General features: G+C 37.7%; 1 protein-coding gene across 1 annotated transcript; it reads right to left on the reverse strand.

Annotated features, from left to right (window-relative positions):
- Positions 1–1,321: 1,321 nt before the first annotated feature.
- HGTX (HGTX homeodomain transcription factor) lies at positions 1,322–18,748 on the reverse strand. Its single transcript, XM_017164067.2, has 4 exons — positions 17,791–18,748; positions 15,856–16,041; positions 8,724–8,920; positions 1,322–1,965 (listed from the first exon to the last, which is right to left on the reverse strand). The coding sequence occupies exons 1-4, from the start codon at positions 18,746–18,748 to the stop codon at positions 1,729–1,731; spliced, it is 1,578 nt and encodes a 525-aa protein (XP_017019556.1). The 3' UTR covers positions 1,322–1,728.
- Between the last annotated feature and the right edge of the window lie 106 nt (positions 18,749–18,854).

Genomic DNA, 18,854 nt, shown 5'->3' on the forward strand with positions numbered 1-18,854 from the left:
ACTCGCTGTTTAAAGCATGATTAATGTGGGTGCTCCATTAGATGCGAGTCAACAATGGCAGTTCGGTAGTTGCAACAGTCAGTGCCCCATAGAGTCATTAGCCAGTTTCAGTTCAATGAGTCGCGGATAGGCCAAGCTACTCACTCGAAATTCATTTGAAATGGTTGCGAGAGAGGAGAGTCGTTGGTGGTATTTAGAAGCAAGAATAACTCTCAGATACATCACAATTTTATGGGATTTCTGGGTGACTCTTCTTTTTATATTTTAAGTTTATAAAAGTGTCTTTATTATTCATTACCTTAGTCACACTATAAACTCCTTATTCACGCTTTCATCCTAGACTTCCCATCATTACTATATCAGCTTGTTGCATTCCTACTTTGTGTTACCACATTGAAGGGGCGGCATTCATAATTTAATGATATTTATTGTTATTTCGCCCCGTTGAACCTGCTTCGATTCCATTCATTTGGCTGTCCCATGTCTTCTACTCATATGCTCACTTGATTGACAGTTAATCAATCTTATGGTTTTTGGTTTGATTCTTTTCACACATTTCCCTTATTCTTCGGTGACGTTCATTCATACATTTTTTCCGTTTTCGGTTGTTTGTCTGCACCTTGTTGGCCAGAAGAAATACTTTCGAGTTAATCCTTTTGACTTTGTCCGCTTGACGGATTGTCGTTTGACTGACTGACTGCAGTAGAGGAGTGCCTAAAGCAGATTTCCGGTCTGTAATTGTTATGAGTTTTAAGCCGTAAGAAGAATCACTTCTTAATTCTCTTGTAGGAGTTGGCTGATCGGATTTAGTCGAACAATTCATAGGTCATTCTTGGTCGTCCTTGCACCTTACCAAAATTTTTGTGTCGGAGGTAAGGGTTTAAACTTGGCCTGATTTGAATAATTCATTAAATCAGTAGAGAAAACTAGAGTTTAATTTATATATTATAGTTGCAGATTCAATGATATATTTATTTTAGAAAATATTTATAAAAACCCTAGACTCTACAATTCATTAATTTATATTTATTCCCTTTTCCAACCCATTCAAAAAAACTTTTCACTTTAAATTTTATATTTTCCTTGCATTTTATTTTGTTTTTATCAATTCGAAATAATTAAAATTACAATTTAATTTAATTTAAGTACATTTTACATATTATTTACTGCAATAGTTAATCAATCGTCTTTCGCGTTCAGTGTCATCATCATCAATATTGTGAATATTGTGTGGCGCAATCTCAGTTAGCATAGTTAATCGTTAATAGTTTATATATATATATTTTAAATGTATGAACTAAGGTCTCTTCTAATGCACGAAATTACATTAAAGTTAGGGTTTAAAAACTAAACATACAATATGTAATAAATTCAGTTTAATTTTTTGTGCTTGTGCCTTACCAATTAGCGACGTTAATTAAGCTTCATATTAAAGGTAATTCTTTTTTTATTTGTATAAAATTAACATAAATATTTACACACCTAATAAACAAAGGGGGGAAATTATCAAGAGACAGAGGGAAAAAATTAAGTCTTCAGAAGACGGTAAAGTGGCAAAACCTTAAAACTCAAACCCGAATAATTTAGCTGCAAGTGTGTTTAGCTGCTGCTGCTGCTGCTTTTGGCTGCTGGGTTCTCTCTAGCTAATTAGCTGGCGCTTTGAAATTTATTTTAAGTGTATTCCATTCCATTTCATTGCGAGTTTCGTCCGTAGTTTGTAAATTCGTTTTAATGGCGATAATTATCCTGCTGCTGCTGCTGCTGCGAGGAGCCGGAGCTATTGCTGCGACATCTCTTGCTCTGGGCGGGGGACTCCCCCAAGTCGATGCTTTCGTTATCGCTGTCCATGGTCTCGCTGCAATCGCCATCGTTATCGCCACCCATGTCGTCCTGTTTCCTCTTCGCGGTGGCCATTTCCGCCGCATGCCGCTTGCGCCATTTGGTGCGACGATTCTGGAACCAGACCTGCAAAACGAAACAAAGAAATTTCAATTTAGTGGGTTTCCAGCAATTTAGGAAATAGGGATGGACAAATATAGTGAAACAATTTGTGTATCGATAAGGATTTTTAATCGAAAAAATCGTTTGAACAACACATATTGACAGGGAAACAATTTTTAAATTATAAATGAAAGGTGTAAACGACATTATAATTGTAAATCGATACATATTTTATATTTTTTGGGGTCTTTTTAAACAAAAAACGTATTCGATTAATATTAAAATATTTAAAAAATGATCGAAAGTCCCTGTCAATAAATTTTGATCGATTAATCCGATAAATTAAAGTACATTTTGATTTCTATAAGTGAATTGCCATAGTTCGACACATGAAGTAAACGAAATTTCCTTATAAAACTCTTATTCGAAATTCAATTTTAAACATCTATATTTCTAGTCCATCCCTAGAAGAAACTCAAGTTTTAAGTCGAAAGCTCCCTGCATGTGTAATTAGGCGAGCCACATTGTCAAAGTCATTAAGTGGCCAAGAGGAAGGGATCGTGGACGAGGGCGTGGGCATGTGGGCCCATAAGTCGCATCATCAACGCCGGTTAACCCTCAATTAAGACAATATTAAGCCCTGGGCAGCCAAATGGCGAAATGTTGCCCGGCAGCAGCAACTGTTTCAGCGGCAAAAACTATGCACAAAACCATGACTAACGTCTTTGGCTGCGCTTCATTTTGCCCGGCCTCGTTTTCCTCGCTCTGTGGCAACATATGTTGGCCAAAAACCCGCCTCATTTCCCACCCTCCCCCTCACTCTTTCTCCATCTTCTGGCTGTTTTAAAAGGGGATTCACCAACACACCCCAAGGCCCAGTCACGTTTTGCAGCTTGTTCCTTGTTCCTCGAAAGCGTGTGCTGCCTCAAAATCGGCATAATTTCTACATTTGCCTGATGATGGAGCAGATTTTTGGTAGCTGTTTGCAGTTAGAATCATTAACAAAGCCTATAAATGGGCATTTAGTGTTGGAGTTTCTGTTCAGATTTGGGATTTTATGAATTTAAAGGGAATTATTTGATTTAAAATTATGTAAAAGATATTTTAGAGAAGACTTTCTTCATCTATATTGTATATTAAATATGTATTTTCATTTGGAAAAGTTACCTTAAGAGTTTATTGACATTTCAGTTAATTTCCATTATGCCCTATCAACAGATCAACGTAATTACCTATCCCAGACCATGGTCATAACCATTTTTGTTAAACATTTTCCTGCCCCCCCGAACCCATAACCTTGACGAAATCAACGTCGAGAAAACAACAGCCCAAAGGTGCAATTAAACCAGATACTGGATAATTTACAACTTCATTTGCACATTTGTGTAATTATTATTTGCAACATTATGCGAAATAAAAATACAATTAATATTTTCCGTGTGTTACAAGCCGCAGTGGAAAAGCAGACAGTGCCTGCCTGTGTCTTGGTCCTTTTCGGAAAAACAACAGACAGCAGCCAACACGGCGGCAACAACAACATTAGCCGGCATCATTAAGGCTGCTTTTCATGGTCATTATTTTTTGGTAACATCTGTGTCCATGTTGTTACGGGATTTGCCACTGAGCCATGGGTAAAAACGGAATATTGAGCAAGTTGTGGGGCAAGTGGCGGGCTTCCTCTAGCATTTTCCTTTAGCTTTTCCCTAGGTTTTTCCTCTCCATCTCCACTTCCACTTGGTCGTCATCATATTGCGAATGGTGAGTGCGTCATCTAGCACCCACTAAAGCATAGTTGATGTGGCCGTTGGTTGAGTGAGATTCTTTGACAACAGATTGCCAATGGTTTTCAGGGCAAAAATATTGAAGTTGAGAGGCATTAGTTGGGTTTAAATTTATGGAGATACTTTAAAATGTGTCTGAGAAATATTTATATATATTTTAAGTAAGGTTTTTGTGGAATATATATTAAAATTGTAGCTAAGAAAACAGGTTAATTTAATAAAAAAATGTTTTGGCAGGCAACTTAATTTAATTATTTACTTTTATTTACCCTTTTCTTCATTTAAATGTATTAAATTCACTTTATTAGAGTCCCATTTTCATGTCTTAGGTGTTCTAAGCCTTATAATTCCTGACTGAAATTTCACAAATGCTTGCCACAAAATGTTTATGACCACAAAAAATCGGCAAAGAACTTAGAAGCCGCCTTTGCCAGGTACAGACAGGTACAGATAGCCAAATTCTGTTGGAACCAGGAGATGGTCAAGGGAACAGCACACAATTTATGACAGCCAACATGTCAAAGTCAATCAAATATTGTGGCAATCAATTTGACTTGGTCACGTTACGTTACGTTACGCTTCCAATTCGTATTTGGGATTTATTTATGGCGGCAGGATCGGGATAGCACCTCCACCTTCTACCAAAAAGGGAAAATGTTATAAAACATATTCGATTTTGGCACCACAGCGGGAGAGGAGTTTTGGAGTCGGCGGTGTCAGAGTCGGAGGTCCGGAGGTGCCCTTTGTTTCCTGGGCCATCCGTCAGGTGGGCACCACAGATAAGGATAAAAAGTGTTATGTAAATTTCGTAGGAACGGACAGAGGGGAATGTCAAAACCAAAAACCCTCGGCATCGAAATATATGACTCTTTGGGCAAATTGGAAATTTATTTGTTTACGCGTCCTGTGCGGGGAGGATACTTAAAAGTCATGAAAATTTACAACATGGCCAATGCACACACACACACACACTCTGCGCTTGGCCAATGCCTTTTTGGTAACATCGACCCTGACAAGTTGGCTTCTACCTCGTTCACCTTTTTCCTGTCTCACTCCTGCTTTTTTTTGTTTTATTTGTTCCTATTGGTCCACAGAGTTTTTTATTTATTTATTTGAGTATTTCTGAGTGTGTGTGCTTTGTAGTTCTGGATCGTAAATTTTCGAATTCGTATGGCCGGCTCGCCCTCGCTCCTTATATGGGCTCGCTTTCCGTATTTATGTGAGTTTGTGATTTATTTGATTTTGTATTTTGTAGCCATAAACTTGAAGCCAACTCATGGTTCGAGCAGTGCCATAAAAATGTATTTGATTTCTGTTGCTCTTTGGTTTTTTTTGAATTTTTTCTGGGATATTTGACTAATTGTTGGGCAACCCTAGAAATCGTCTTCAAATATGTAAATTCCAAAAGGTAACCCCCATTCATTAACACACAATCAAATCCATTAGACGGCCACAATGGAATTCTTGTTGGGTTTGCCGAGGAAAATCAATTAGAGATTATTTTCAAATTTCTGTCATAAGTTTTTATGAACTGGCCACACCATTGTTGGCCTGTCACTTCTCGTCGGGCATTGTCATTGCCAAAACTGTCACTTCTGACAGTCGCCTCGAGTTCGGTTCCATAAGCTTTCATTATTCTGGTGCTAATTATGCGGTCCGCTCTTTGTCTCATCGAGAGTAACAGATCGTAAAGAGGCATTTTAGCCATAATAAAATATTGTTTCCTATTACGACCGATATCACTTAGCTGGATTCCTGAAAATAGTCTTTTATGGCAGCCTGATGGCTTCCTAGAAATGCTGAATAGAATCTTGATTTGGATATATTTATGCTAAAAGCTTTGAATTTTATACTTCAAAGTGTTTATTTGTCAGATTTAGCTGATTTCCAAGTTGATTTTATGCAGGGTGAAATCGATTTATAAATCGTTTTTAATTGTGAGCTTAGCAAAGTCGATTGTAAAGTTGTTTTTAGATATTTTTAATTATTTTAAAGCCTGCATTTTGTAGGTTTACTAACAAAGTCAGCTTTGAATTTGCTAAAGAATTATTTAATTTATTAAAATACATTCACAAGATTCTTATTTAAAGACAACAAAATTCCAAACCCCATCTTTTCTTATATTTCCATCCATTAAAATTTTCTGAAATATTTCCCCATTCCTCCCATTTAATTAATTCCCCAAATTATCTTTTGCTTTGAGCCAATTACACATAATGGCAGCAGGCTCTCTCCCTCTCTCTGGCCATTATTCCCAACCCACCTACCGTGTACTATTTGCAAAACAATCCCAATCCCAAAGTGTTTACATACATTGACTGAACAATCAGAGAGGAACCCGGACCCCAAAAATGCCATTACATTTATGCAAAACAAGAGTTGAAAGCGGGCAAAAATCACGAAAAAGCTATAACAACAAAGCATGCAATAATTTTATTGCCCGGAGTGGACCTCTTCCTAACTATAGCCACACACCCACACACACACATGGTATGTCATTAATAATGGCCACAGACGCTATAATTCACTGGGCGGCGGAAGGGAGAGTTCGGGGGGAAGAGCAGCACCGGATTGGGGCTCCTCTCATAAGAGCGTACAAAATGGCGACCATTTGCATTAAATGATTGCTAAAACGAAGGACGAAAGGAGTTCGCTCTCGGCCCCCCTCTCTGGCTGTGTCCAAAAACGGTTTTAATTATGATAACAGCGCAATTATTCTTGTCAAGATCATTTGGCCAACCACCCACGTCCATATGCAGGCACTGCAAGAAATTAGTTTTTGAAGTTAAGAAAATAGAACTAAGAAAACACAAAGAAAAGATTTAGGGAGGAAGCTTATATTTTAATTTTAGGCAGATATATTTTTGAGATTTTTAAATAAGTTTTAAAAATATTTTTTTTATAAATCTTAATTTTAGAAATAAAAATAAAACTCCAGAAATTTCAGAATTTCTCTCAAAATAAATCTAATTTAAAACTTTACACAAAGAAAATGTGAAATAAATATTTAAATATAAGGAAAATGTAGTTCCAAGATCTTTAGATTACTTATAAATATTTTTAAAAATATATTTTTATTTAAGGAATTTAATTATAAGCACCGAAATGTAATGCAAAATTCCCTTAAAAGTGTTTTTTAAAAATGTATAACTTATTTATTTGTTTGATTTCAGAAATATTTTAACCTTTGGCAGTTATAAGTCTTATTTTACTTCTTAGCATTTCTTAAAAACCCTCAAAGACTACTCAATTTCTCTCAGTGCCCTCGTCCACTTTGCATTTTGTCTGTCTGTCATAATTTGGCTTGGCTTTTGGGGGCGGCTGTTGTCCGGCTTGTGCCTTTTTGTTTGTCAATTTGCATACTATCATCGTCATGGCTGTTTTTCATCCTTCTCTGACTCTGGCCAACACACACACACACACACATATGCACGCACACTAATTGAATATGTATGAAGCTGGCAGGATGGCTGGCCATCATGGATCCACCATGTCCCCTTGTGCATTTCGTGCCATCCCGGGTCCAGAATTTAATTTACACTCACCCAAAAGTCATGCAGTCATTTGGCATGTCTATCAGGGCGACGAGACGAGGCAAGTTGAGACAGCGCGAAGAGAAAGCGAGGGGGGGAAATTGAGGGGGAGGAAAATTGAGAGCCGAAATTCAACCCGAAATCCTGCAGTTTCCATCCATCTCTCTGTCCATTTGTACTCGTCATCAGCGCATTCTCCGCTTTCCCCCGTGGCTCCATCCAGCATCTCCCTGTTTAGTCCTTAGCACAAAATGACGCATATTTAGCTGCAGCTCAAGCCATCAATCCTGAATGTTCATCTATCTATCTCTATTCCTGTCCCTGTTGCTGTCTCTTTCAGTGTCTGTGTCTCTCTCTCACTCTCACACTCTGCGATGTGCCTCATTCTTTGGCAATTAATCATTTTTCCTCATCATAAACGTGATTTCTTTTCCACTCCCAAACTGCGCCCAGTTGTGTGGCGAGAAAAGGATTTCCCTTTTGGTGGGGGGAAATGGGAAATCTAGGGGGAAATGTCGCCCAAATGAGGCAATCATGTCCTTCTAATCAGAAAATCTTATTGGGAAAGCACGGTCAATGATAGTCAAGTGATTTCGAGGAATTAGAGTAATTACAGGGGGTTTTTTTTTAAGAAAGTATTTAAGAGTAAAATCTAAAGGGTTTTTATATTTATTTAGCTTTAAAACTAAAGTATTTTAAATACTTTTCAATATTTTTTAGCCATATTTTCTTGTTAGTTAATTAAAGAAAATACTTTAAACTTGTATATTTTAATATTAAAATAGAACATAACACTCCCCAACTCTTTCCCTCACAATTTACGATTTAAAAACTCACCGCAACCCAATTAACTTTTCCCGGCTTACAACTAATTCAAAATTAAGGGGCCAGCGTGAAGGAGACCAACGCTCAGATACAGATACAGCTACAGCTATAGATACAGATACAGATACGGATGCTGAGCGGTGGAAGATACGAAATCCCGAACGACACACGCGACGGAAACCGTGACACGTGCGTTTCCCCGGGTCGGATTACAACAAAAGTTGATGACAACAAATTTGACGACACAAAGGATTTATTTGTTGATAACATTTCCCTCGTTTTTTCGTAACCAAAAAAAAAAAAATGGGAACTTTAAAACGGTGTTTCCAGCGACACATTGCACTAAGCCTTTGGGACGAGGTCCTTTCCCGGAGGGGGGAATGGGCACCATCGAGACCCATTGGCGCCATTTTGTATTTCGGGGTAAGGCTGGAAATCCATGAGATTTGCCTTTCAATAAAAATGTAAATTTTCGAGAAAAGTCAGGGGTAAAATAAGAGGAGTTTGTCTTAGTCCCGTCTACCTTTTTTTTGGGAGTCAGTTTCTCTTTTTTTGTTTGGGATCCGCCATTTTTATGAGTTTTTAATTGCATTTGCCAGCGTTTTGAGTAGAATCTCTTTTAAAGGATATATCTTTTGCTTACCTTAACCTGCGACTCGGACATTCCTAAGGCATAAGCGAGCTTGGCACGCTCTGGTCCGGCCAGATATTTGGTTTGCTCGAATGTCTTCTCCAGGGCGAAGATCTGCTGACCACTGAATGTTGGGCGGGTGTGTTTCTTCTTGCCATCCTTGTCGTTGGAAGGATGATGCTGGTGAGACTGGGACAGATTGGCGGACACTGTAAAAGGGTTAAAAAATTATTTATTATTATAAAAACGATGCTTATTTAGCTTACAATCTCAAAAATATATTTAAATTTTTTGTTCAGTTAATTTTTCACTTTATTCATTCTTTGAGTAACTCTCTTCTCCTTTCAATAATGCTCCAAAAACTTTTCATATTTCCACAATTAAAACACTTTGAGTACCTTGTTTACAAGCATTTCTCCAAAATGTGTACACCTCCCCCAAAAAATGTGTAATTATGAATTGTTAAATAATGTCGCATCGTAAAGATGTGGACAAAGTTGTTAGCGCATCCTAAGGGTGGTTGCAAATCGGTTTCCTTGTTGCGGCAGAAAACTTTTCCTGACATTTATTAATTGTTTACGAGGCGACAGCTGCTAATTTGAGAAGAAGAAAGTTTTTGGGCGACACAAAGGGAGACACTGGAAAAGGTGTTTAGGGGTTGTTAACTTACATGAAATGATAACTGAAATAGTACCCAAAATTATATCTAAAATGTATATTTATAAATTCTTGAATTCTTTATATTTTATTTAAATAATATTCAAGAGAAACTCTTATTTCTTTTATAATTTTAATATATAAACTCTTGGATTCCTATTTCTAAATATTACTTAAGATTCCCAAAAGTTTTACAACATCTTCCTCTAGCTCATATTATTTTTTCCAACCGTATAATAATTGCACACTAATTAATTGGTTACAAAATATATATTTTGCTTCCAAATGAAAGCAGAAAAAAATCCCTATGCACACGTTTGCCCAATTAACAAACCGAAATTGACCGCAGCAATTTATGGTAGGACGACAAGCGAAGGATGAGGACCAAAAACTTTGCCGTCGAGGGTCGTCGTCGTCGTCGTCGGGAGCCTTCATTAAAATCAATTAGCCAAAGCGATGACGACGACCCCGCCGCAGCAAGAGGCCAATAAAAGAGAGGCAAGTGGGCCAAAAACAGACCACGCCCACTCCTCCAGAGGGGTATTATTCAGGGGCGTTGGCAGGGGGAGCTACGTGCCCCGTTTGGCTCGTAAAGTCAGTCAAGTGGACATGGGCGGTGGAGGAGGAGAAGGAGGAAGAGGAGGGTGGCCATAAAATTAAACGGTAGCCGTGGGAATGGGCAGTGTAAGGGGGTGGCTACTGGTGGGCGGTGGTGGGTTGTGTGTGTGTGTGTGCTTTCAATTAATGTCACCCCATTATTAAATGATCCCTAATTATGTGAAATGATTTAACTAAATATGCACGACGCAGCGAACCCAACCCGGAAGGGAAATGAGTTCCGGTAAAAAGGTAAAGCCACAGACAGCCGTTGTCCTCAACACACAAAAAAATAAGGGTGGGGAGGAGAGGGTGTGCTGGGCTGGGTATGTGTGTGCAAACTCTGGGTCTGAAACTTTGTGTCCCTTTATGATACTTTGGTGCCATTTGCTCAGAATTATTAATTTAAATTGTTATTTCTAACAGCTTTCATATAGATAAGGTTATTTTTTGTATTTTTGCTTAAACCCTGCACTATGAAAAATGGTCTTGAAGGGTTGAAAGAGTGGGGAAATGAGGGATAAAGTAATGTAATTTAAGAAAATTTTAAAATTTAAAGGTGAGAAAATGTAAAAACAAGTTTAAGGAATTCAGGAAAATGTGAAAATTAGTTGGAATAACTTTTAAATATTTTAAAAATATTTTTCAAATTGGATTTTAATGAAGAAAATATAAGAATAATTGAAAAAACTATTCATTTGTTCAACTACCATTTAGAGCATATTTATATTCTTGCGGGATATTCATAATTTCAGTCAGAAGATAAATATATATATTTCTAATCAGCAACAACAGCCGAATAAATTTAGCTATGTCCAAAGGATTTTATTTTGATTTTAACGATTATTTAACTCAAAAATCCCTAAAGCCTAATGTTAAAGTGCATCCTGCATCTTATCAAATCTTTATTCTTTTTCCACAAAGCCAGCTTTTCCATTTCCATCTCAGCTGCTACTTCTGTCCCAGTTTGATTGTCCTGCTCGTCGAATTATGAAAACAAAAAGCCCGCTTCAAATAAAAATGTGTGTGACATTAAATATATACGTCCTTATTTGTTTTGTTTGGTTTTTTCCTATATTCATTTATTTTTTTTTTTAGCTTTTCGCAGACAATTCTGGAGCTTAACAAGTCTTGTCAATAAAGGGGGAGAATAGGATGTCCCTTCGGCTGTGGGGGGTCCTGGAACATCCACATTGTAACAAGCGTAATCCCTTGCAAGAAAAATTGTAGCAGTGATAATTTTTTTTATTCTCTTTCGGCAGCACAGCGCTGCTCGGCGGTTGGCAGCTGCGTCCTGCAAGGACCCTCATAAATAACCGACAAATATGAAGCGTTTATTTGCTCATGTCACGGCCCTTAAAAGCAATGCTGCAATGAAAATGGAAATGGAAATGGTAGCGAGCAATGTGGCCTCCTCCTGCTGCCCCCTTTTTATCTGCTGAACGCCCCGCTTTTCCGCCGGTTGACTCAGTCAGCGGCAGTTGTCTATAATCGCATAAGTCACCCTGTTGGCATCGCTGCATTTGCACTTTTTCCAGTCGAATTCGATGAGTTTTTATACCCTAACTTTGATTAGAGTCCATACTTGACTATATAGTTTTGATCAATATAAAGTTGATAAGGGAAAATAATTAAAATAATTAATTTTCGGGCTTATAAAGAGAAAGAATCAGTTTAAGAAACATAAAAACCTTCTACAATTTAAAGTTTTTATGCTGGAAATATTTTGTGGTTTGAAAATATATTAAATTATTGTATAATTTATTTGATTTATCATTTTAAAATAATTATATTTGTCTTGATATTTTATATTCTATTATTTCTATTAATTCCTTATTTTAATAAGCACAGTGAGTGTATTTACACTTCGACTTCTTACACTAATCCTCTGTTTCCGTATTTATTTCCTCTCTAAATCCAATATTTTTTATCGGCATTAATAATTTTTTTTCTCCGGGGTGGTAAACTGAAGTCAAGGTGGGCGTGTGCTGTTTTGTGTAAATGTTTCCCTTATTGAAAATATTAAAATGTCATTTATTATCGAGCGTTATGGCAGGAAAATTAAGGAAGGCATTTATAACATTATGAGATGGGATGAGGGTATTTTCTGACTCAAAGCAAGACAATCGTTAACAACAAATGTTGAGAGAAAAGAGATCATTTAAAGAAAATATAGAAGAATGAAAAGGAATAGCTAAGGGACTTTTGTGTAGACTCTACAAAAATAATAATAATTTTCTTCTTAAATTTGTTTAATAAGCTTTAAAATTAAATTCAAATTGCAAAACATTTTACTTGTAATCTTGGCTTGCAAATATCTTCGAAATAACTTAAAATTTTAATAAGCAAAACCATCATCCTGGCAAATAGTTTAAGCACTCGTTAAAATTGTACAATAAACCTGCGAAATTACCAGCCAATTAAAATGTTTGTCCTTGTTATAAATCAATGTGAAAAAGGAGGCTCCTTCTGGCAGCCAGAGACCTTAATCATTTCCCGCCGCTTCTCACGTTGATATAACAATCTTGTAAAATGTTAATGCCAATCTGGTTGCTGAGCAGTAAAATTCCACACTCACTCACAAAAATACACAGACAGACACACGCAGAAAAGTTGTGGGGCGGATAATCCGCACCTTTTTATACACCCCACAGGTAAGGGATATACATACATATGCGAAATACAGGTGGTCTGCTGCTGGCTCATTAAGTGCCACTGTTGCCGTCTCAGTCTGGTGGAGCCTTGTGCAATGTTTTATGGCCTGTTTTATGCCCGATTATATGCTTAAAGCACAAGTTTCACCGGGTTCCGAGGGGAAACTCCAGAGGGGATGACACAGAAAATGCCACTTGAATTTTAATTAAACGCAACAGCTAGACAGCAGGCTCGTGCCGTCTCACTCGGCTGTCTTCATTAAGCTTAATGAATTGTGTCAAACGCCGACTGCGGTTGCTGTTGCCATCCTGTTCTGGCAGGCTTTATGGTCCATCATCCCACCAGCCTCCCCCCCTGTATTTACTTTTTATGTTCAAGTTAATTATTTCATTAGCAGAATGCGGTTGCCTCGCTTTATTTTAATTTTGTTTTTAATGAATAAAAGGGAAGCGAGTGAGAGAGAGAGTCCTGTTTTGATAACAAAATGTGGCAGGAATATATAAATAAATGTTTGAGTACACCAAGGAAATTTAGGGAATTTATAATTAAAGGTTTTTTAATATAAATAGCATTTTGCAAATTAAACTCTAATTTAAAACTATTAAATTTCTAAATTTATATTTGTGATGACTAATATTATCAATACTTTCTTCTACTGACCCATTTGATAAATAATCGATATACCCACAACGATAAACTAACCCTTCTCTTTCATGAATAATCACTGATAACAATTTCAATGCGTTGTGTAAGCCAACTTAATCCATTTCAATCATTATGAATATGAGAATTCCGCAATGAACTTGCATAAATTGAAAGCCCATAAATTGCCATTAATGAATTGCCTGGCAAATATTGATAATAAACAATCAAAATAATCGCAACGATAACAATAAACAGGTGGAAATAAGCTCAGGCAATTGCAACCAAATGAAATGAAAAATTCCGGGGCTTAATCAAAGAGTAAATAATGCCGCAAAAAGCTAATCAAATGCAATTGCATTATTAATAACAAATAAAATGTGTTGACAAAAAACACAAAAAGAAGGGGAAAATAAAATAAAATCATAGCACACTTTCGAGGGCAGCAGGCAATACAAATACAGTATTTAAATATACACGGCCATGTTGGTAAGCAGGAGGTGTGTTTTGTGTGTGTAGGTTGTGCGCACACGCTGGAAAAGCTTTCTTGTTTCTTGTTAACATGACAGCCTACAAGCACATAAACACACACACCCAGGGAGACCTATATGTTGCTCCATTTCGGGATAGAAAAAGGACGAAAAAAAAGCTGAATAAAATAAAGCAAAAGGAAACCACCCCGTCCTCGTCGTCAGATAATAATGTGGCAACATATTCTCCCCAAGTCTGTGTCTGCCCTTATCTTCCTATATACATTATATATATACAAAAAAAAAAAAAAAAATGTATATACTTTTGTATATGTACAGGCAGTCTGCTTTAACAGCTAGGAAAACTTCTTTCCGTCTGGAACCAACAGCTGTCGCATCTTTGCAGCCATAAATACGTATATACACAAATAAATAAAAAATAGATATATGTATATACAAGGAGAGGAATAAATGTTTATGTAAATAGGGAAAGGCGAGAATGTTTTACGTGGGCAACAAAGTTAACCAAAACAGAAATGATGTGGAAACAATGAGCCCGGTTGCAAACATGACAATTGAAACATGCTTTTCAAATTCTATTTTATTTTTATGGCTTGTTATAGTCTCAAGTTGGGAATCTTGAATACATAAAGGTATTGATTTTTATGTGGAGGAAAAGAGAAGGATTTAACATCAAGTTAAGAGAGAGAAGCTTTAAGGTTTTAGATAAAAGTATAAAAAGTATCTGCAAGAAGGATGAATATTGAATTTTATATTGATCTTGATTTAAAAGAATATTTATTTATCCATGTAATTACTTCCCTACTCTTGTTATTTATTTTATAAATATTTTTATATATATCCCAGAACATGTGCTCCTTTTAGTCAAACTCCCTCACTTTCAGCCTCCTTTTCTTTACTTTTTAAAGTTGCTGCTCTGTTTAGCAAATCAATTAAATCAATATTTGCTTTATGTTGGCCACGTAGCTACCACAAGCGTGAAAATTCCACAACCACCTAACGACACACTTCAGAAATCAAATCGAACACAAGATAAACATAAACACGGAGGCTGTGCCATGGATCTCGATGAATCTCTCTCCTCCTCCTCCTCTCACTTTAGGTGTAAAAATTATGAACGATTTCCGAGTTTCTGTGGTCAAGACACGACCTTTCTGCCGAGTCATGGCCGCAATTAAAAGGCAAACAGCAGCAGTAGCCCCACAGCACTAAATCAAATCAATTGCCAATGCGAACCAGAAGGCGATAATGACGATCATGGAGCTCGAGCTCACTGCTCACTGCTCCCTGCTTCCCCTTTAAACAAATAAATAAATAAAAAAAAGGAAAACGAGTTCCATTACTTAATGAGCTTAGCGCGCTCTCTCGCCTATAAATAGATGTAATAATGAAGTAACCAGATCAGAAATCAGAAATCAGGGGACCAAGTAGTAAATTAATTTTTCATATGTGCGCGGTGATGCGGTGCCATCATTATCGACTTTTGTGTGGAGTCATTCTGCGAGAGCTCTCCGCAGACCCTCTCTCTGATCGTGTCAAAGTGATTCCTCAACACTTATTAATGAGTCGGACAATGGACGAACGGACTGACTGGACTGCCTGCAGCCTGCCCCCGTTGTAAGCCATATTGGTGGTAATCACTTGAGATCAAGCCCCTGATCATTAGTTGGGCATTCGCTGCGCTTTGTTAACGGTTCCCGATCGATGGCAGTTCAATACCCATTCCAAAACCCCCTTTTTTTTCTGAGCAGGAAGTCCAAATCGCAACGAGGCGTGGCGACTGCTGATGACAATTGTAACCAAATTACGCGCTTGATTCAACGCTTTCTGATTGCATCGATTTCCGATCGATATCTGATCAATTGCAAATTAACGGTTGTCCAGTAACGATTGCCATATATTTTTGGGACAATTTACAAGGGAAGGAATATTTATATGCCATATAATTTTCTAAAAGCAATTCTCAATTTTCCCAGTATATATATATTTTTTTTTAATATTTTAAAATAATCTAATTATATATATATTTTAAATATTTTAAAATAATCTTAAATAGACCCTTTTTCTTCAGTGTACTTTTATAATTTCCCCTCGCTACTCACTTGTATTGGAAAGTCGCTCGCGCCACGCAATCGGATTGGCCACCAATCCCTGCAATCCCGGCCAGTACAGGTGCGTGCGATCCACAATGTGGCCAGCATGGGTCTTCAGGGGGGCACCTTGGCTCTGTGAGAGATACTGGGCCATGCCAGCGGCGGCGGCGGCAATTGAGAAGCGGGGTATACCAGCTATAAAGGATATAGGAAGGAAAATTCATAAATTAGTAAAAAAATTAAAAAGGAAAAGAAACAGAATTCTACAGCTTATACAAATTTGTTGAATCTTATATTATAGGAAGTTAAAATAATAATATTTTGGTGTTGATATTAAAATTTATTTATTATTATAGTAATCAAAAGTCTTATTTCATTTTTTAAAATCAAATAAAAATGATTAAAAATAATATAACAAAAAATATACCCGAAAGATCACCTTCTCTTCAAGACTCTATCAATTGTTATTGTCACTTTTAAATTGCTCCACTTCATGATCGGTTATATAATCTCTATCAAGCCATTAACTAATCCTCTAAAAAAGAGGTTTGCGTTTCCCTTTCATGAGATTTTCGCTCAATTTGTTCTCAGTTGGCCAAATTTTGTGCCCACTCATTCGGAACTTACACACACAATGCGGATTTCTGTTCGAATTAATTAAAAGCCATTAAATAATTTGTCATAAAAAGAATGAGAAACATTTTTGTTGACCAAAAAGCATTTGAAAAAGAAAAAACGAAAAAACTATTGACGAATCAAATCACATAAACGCCCTCGTTAAAAATAATTAAAAATGTTATGGCAAATTGTCAGCACCCTGTCGTTGGCCGCCCCTCTAGCCCTCCTTTTGTCATGGCTCACAATTGGTCCACATTTAACTGTCAAAAAATTCAGAGACCCAAAAAGGCAGAAAAAAACAAAATCAAAATCATTTTAGTCACAAATACACGTAAAGTCCATGGTAGATTGCCCACGTTTTTCGTGTGTCATTTTGATTTAATTACAAACAATTTGACAACTAATTGCTGCAACATTTAACGTTAAAACGCGTATCTTATTACGTTTTGTGGTAATTTTGCAATTGGATATTATAACAATTTTCGGCTGTGCCCAATAACTGAAATTGGCCTGATTAGGTAAAAGGGTTTTTCTGGGGGGAGCAACAGCAGCAGCAGCAGCAGCAGCAGCAGCACATAATGACCAAGGGGGAATTGGAATTGAAATTGCCTTTATTGAATCATATGGAATCATGCCAAACCGGATTCGTAAACAAAACACACACATTTTCTTTCTTTTATATATACATATGTATAATTTTTTTGTTTGGTTTGCGAAACGAGTTTTTGAAGCATTTAAAATATTTCGCGTTTTGTGTGTCTGCTATCTATTGATTCGTATATAATATATATATTTGTTAATGTTGCATAACAATTTGTTGAATTGAATTGGGTTTATGAGAGTTAATTGTAAGAGGTTGTCGGGGTTGGTAGTTAAGAGATCCTTTGAAGCGTCATTTGAAATTATTAGATCATTTAAAAAGGGTTTAGACAAGTAATTTGAAATAAAAGTATTTGAGTTAGGCGATTTTAAAAGTATTTTCTAAACAAAACTATCATTAAAAATTATTTTTATAAGGATCTTTTTTATACAGTCTTAGAAAAATCTACAAAAAAGGTTTTCATCAAGTAAAAAAGTATCGTAAATGTATCAAAAATAAGCATAAAATGAGCTTTTAATGTGAGTAAACAAACCTAATATCATTAAGTAGCAATTTTCTTACATTTTGTTGATGATATTTGTCATAAAAGATTATGAAAGGCAATCACTTTGAACTATTACTTATAAAGTTAAATATAAATCAATTATTACCTGTAATTTTATAATTAAATCTCAAACTAAATTATAATTTAAAAAAATCTTTTATAAATAAACATCTTCTCTCACCTCCCGTTAAAGCACTTAGACCCGCCGACGTGACTGGCGGCGGTTTGGACAGGATCGTATCGATGCCATGCGGATTGGCCGCCCCCTGGCTATTCGTGGTGGTGGCCGTCGTTGAAGAGGACGAGGAGCTGCCTCCCGAACCCCGATCGCTGATCAGATGCGAGTTGGGACTATGGCCATAGGACAAACCATTGCCCGACGAACCCACACCCCCGCCCTGGCCACCCTTCATTTCCGTGGTCATCGAGTGAAGAGCGGCCAGCGGGGGACCCAGGAAACTCAGTGGCAGCTTGTGATCCATGCTGCTGCTGCTGTTATTATTGTTGTTATTGCTGAGGTGGAGGTGATGGTGTCCAGGATTCCCACTGTGGTGGCCCAGCGGATTGACGCCATGATGGTGATGCTGGAACTTGGCCCGCTGACTGCTGAGATTCTCGGGACTAAAATCACCCACTGCCTGAGGCGGCGGACTGGCTGACTCGCTGTTCTGGCCAGGATCCTCACCACCACTGCTCCTTTGGCTGAGGGCATACGACTTGGCACTGTCCACACCGGGACTGGAGTTGTGCTCATAGCGCGGCGATGGCGAGGAGTCGGAATGGAGACGGGAGGAGGCAAGCGGCGGCGGCGTGGTGGATGGTGAGTCCGAGTCCTTGCCATGTGCCGCCTTCAGCAGCATCAGTGGACTGCTGTTATTGTTGTTACTACTATTATTATTATTGTTATTATTGTTACTATTATTATTATTAGCATACACGGCCGCAGCGGCGGCTGCACTGTGATAGTCGGCCAGCTGCTGCTGGTAATCCGCCGCCGCCATCGCATGGGCATGGACATCGGCGAATCCATTGCTCATGGCCGCCGCCAAATGATGGTGACGTTGCGCCGCCGACGGAGGACTCCCCTGGGCGGCAGCCGCAAAGCTGTGGTGTCGCATATACGGATTGATTAGGTCCATTTCCGGCGTGTCGTGGTTGTTATAGTCCAGGCACTCCGGGAGCTGTTGCGGAAGCTGAATCTGCTGCTGAAGCTGCGGTAATTGCTGTCTGTAGAAGCTCGGCGGC

This window comes from Drosophila kikkawai, chromosome 3L, assembly GCF_030179895.1.
Source record: "Drosophila kikkawai strain 14028-0561.14 chromosome 3L, DkikHiC1v2, whole genome shotgun sequence".
NCBI lineage: Eukaryota > Metazoa > Arthropoda > Insecta > Diptera > Drosophilidae > Drosophila > Drosophila kikkawai.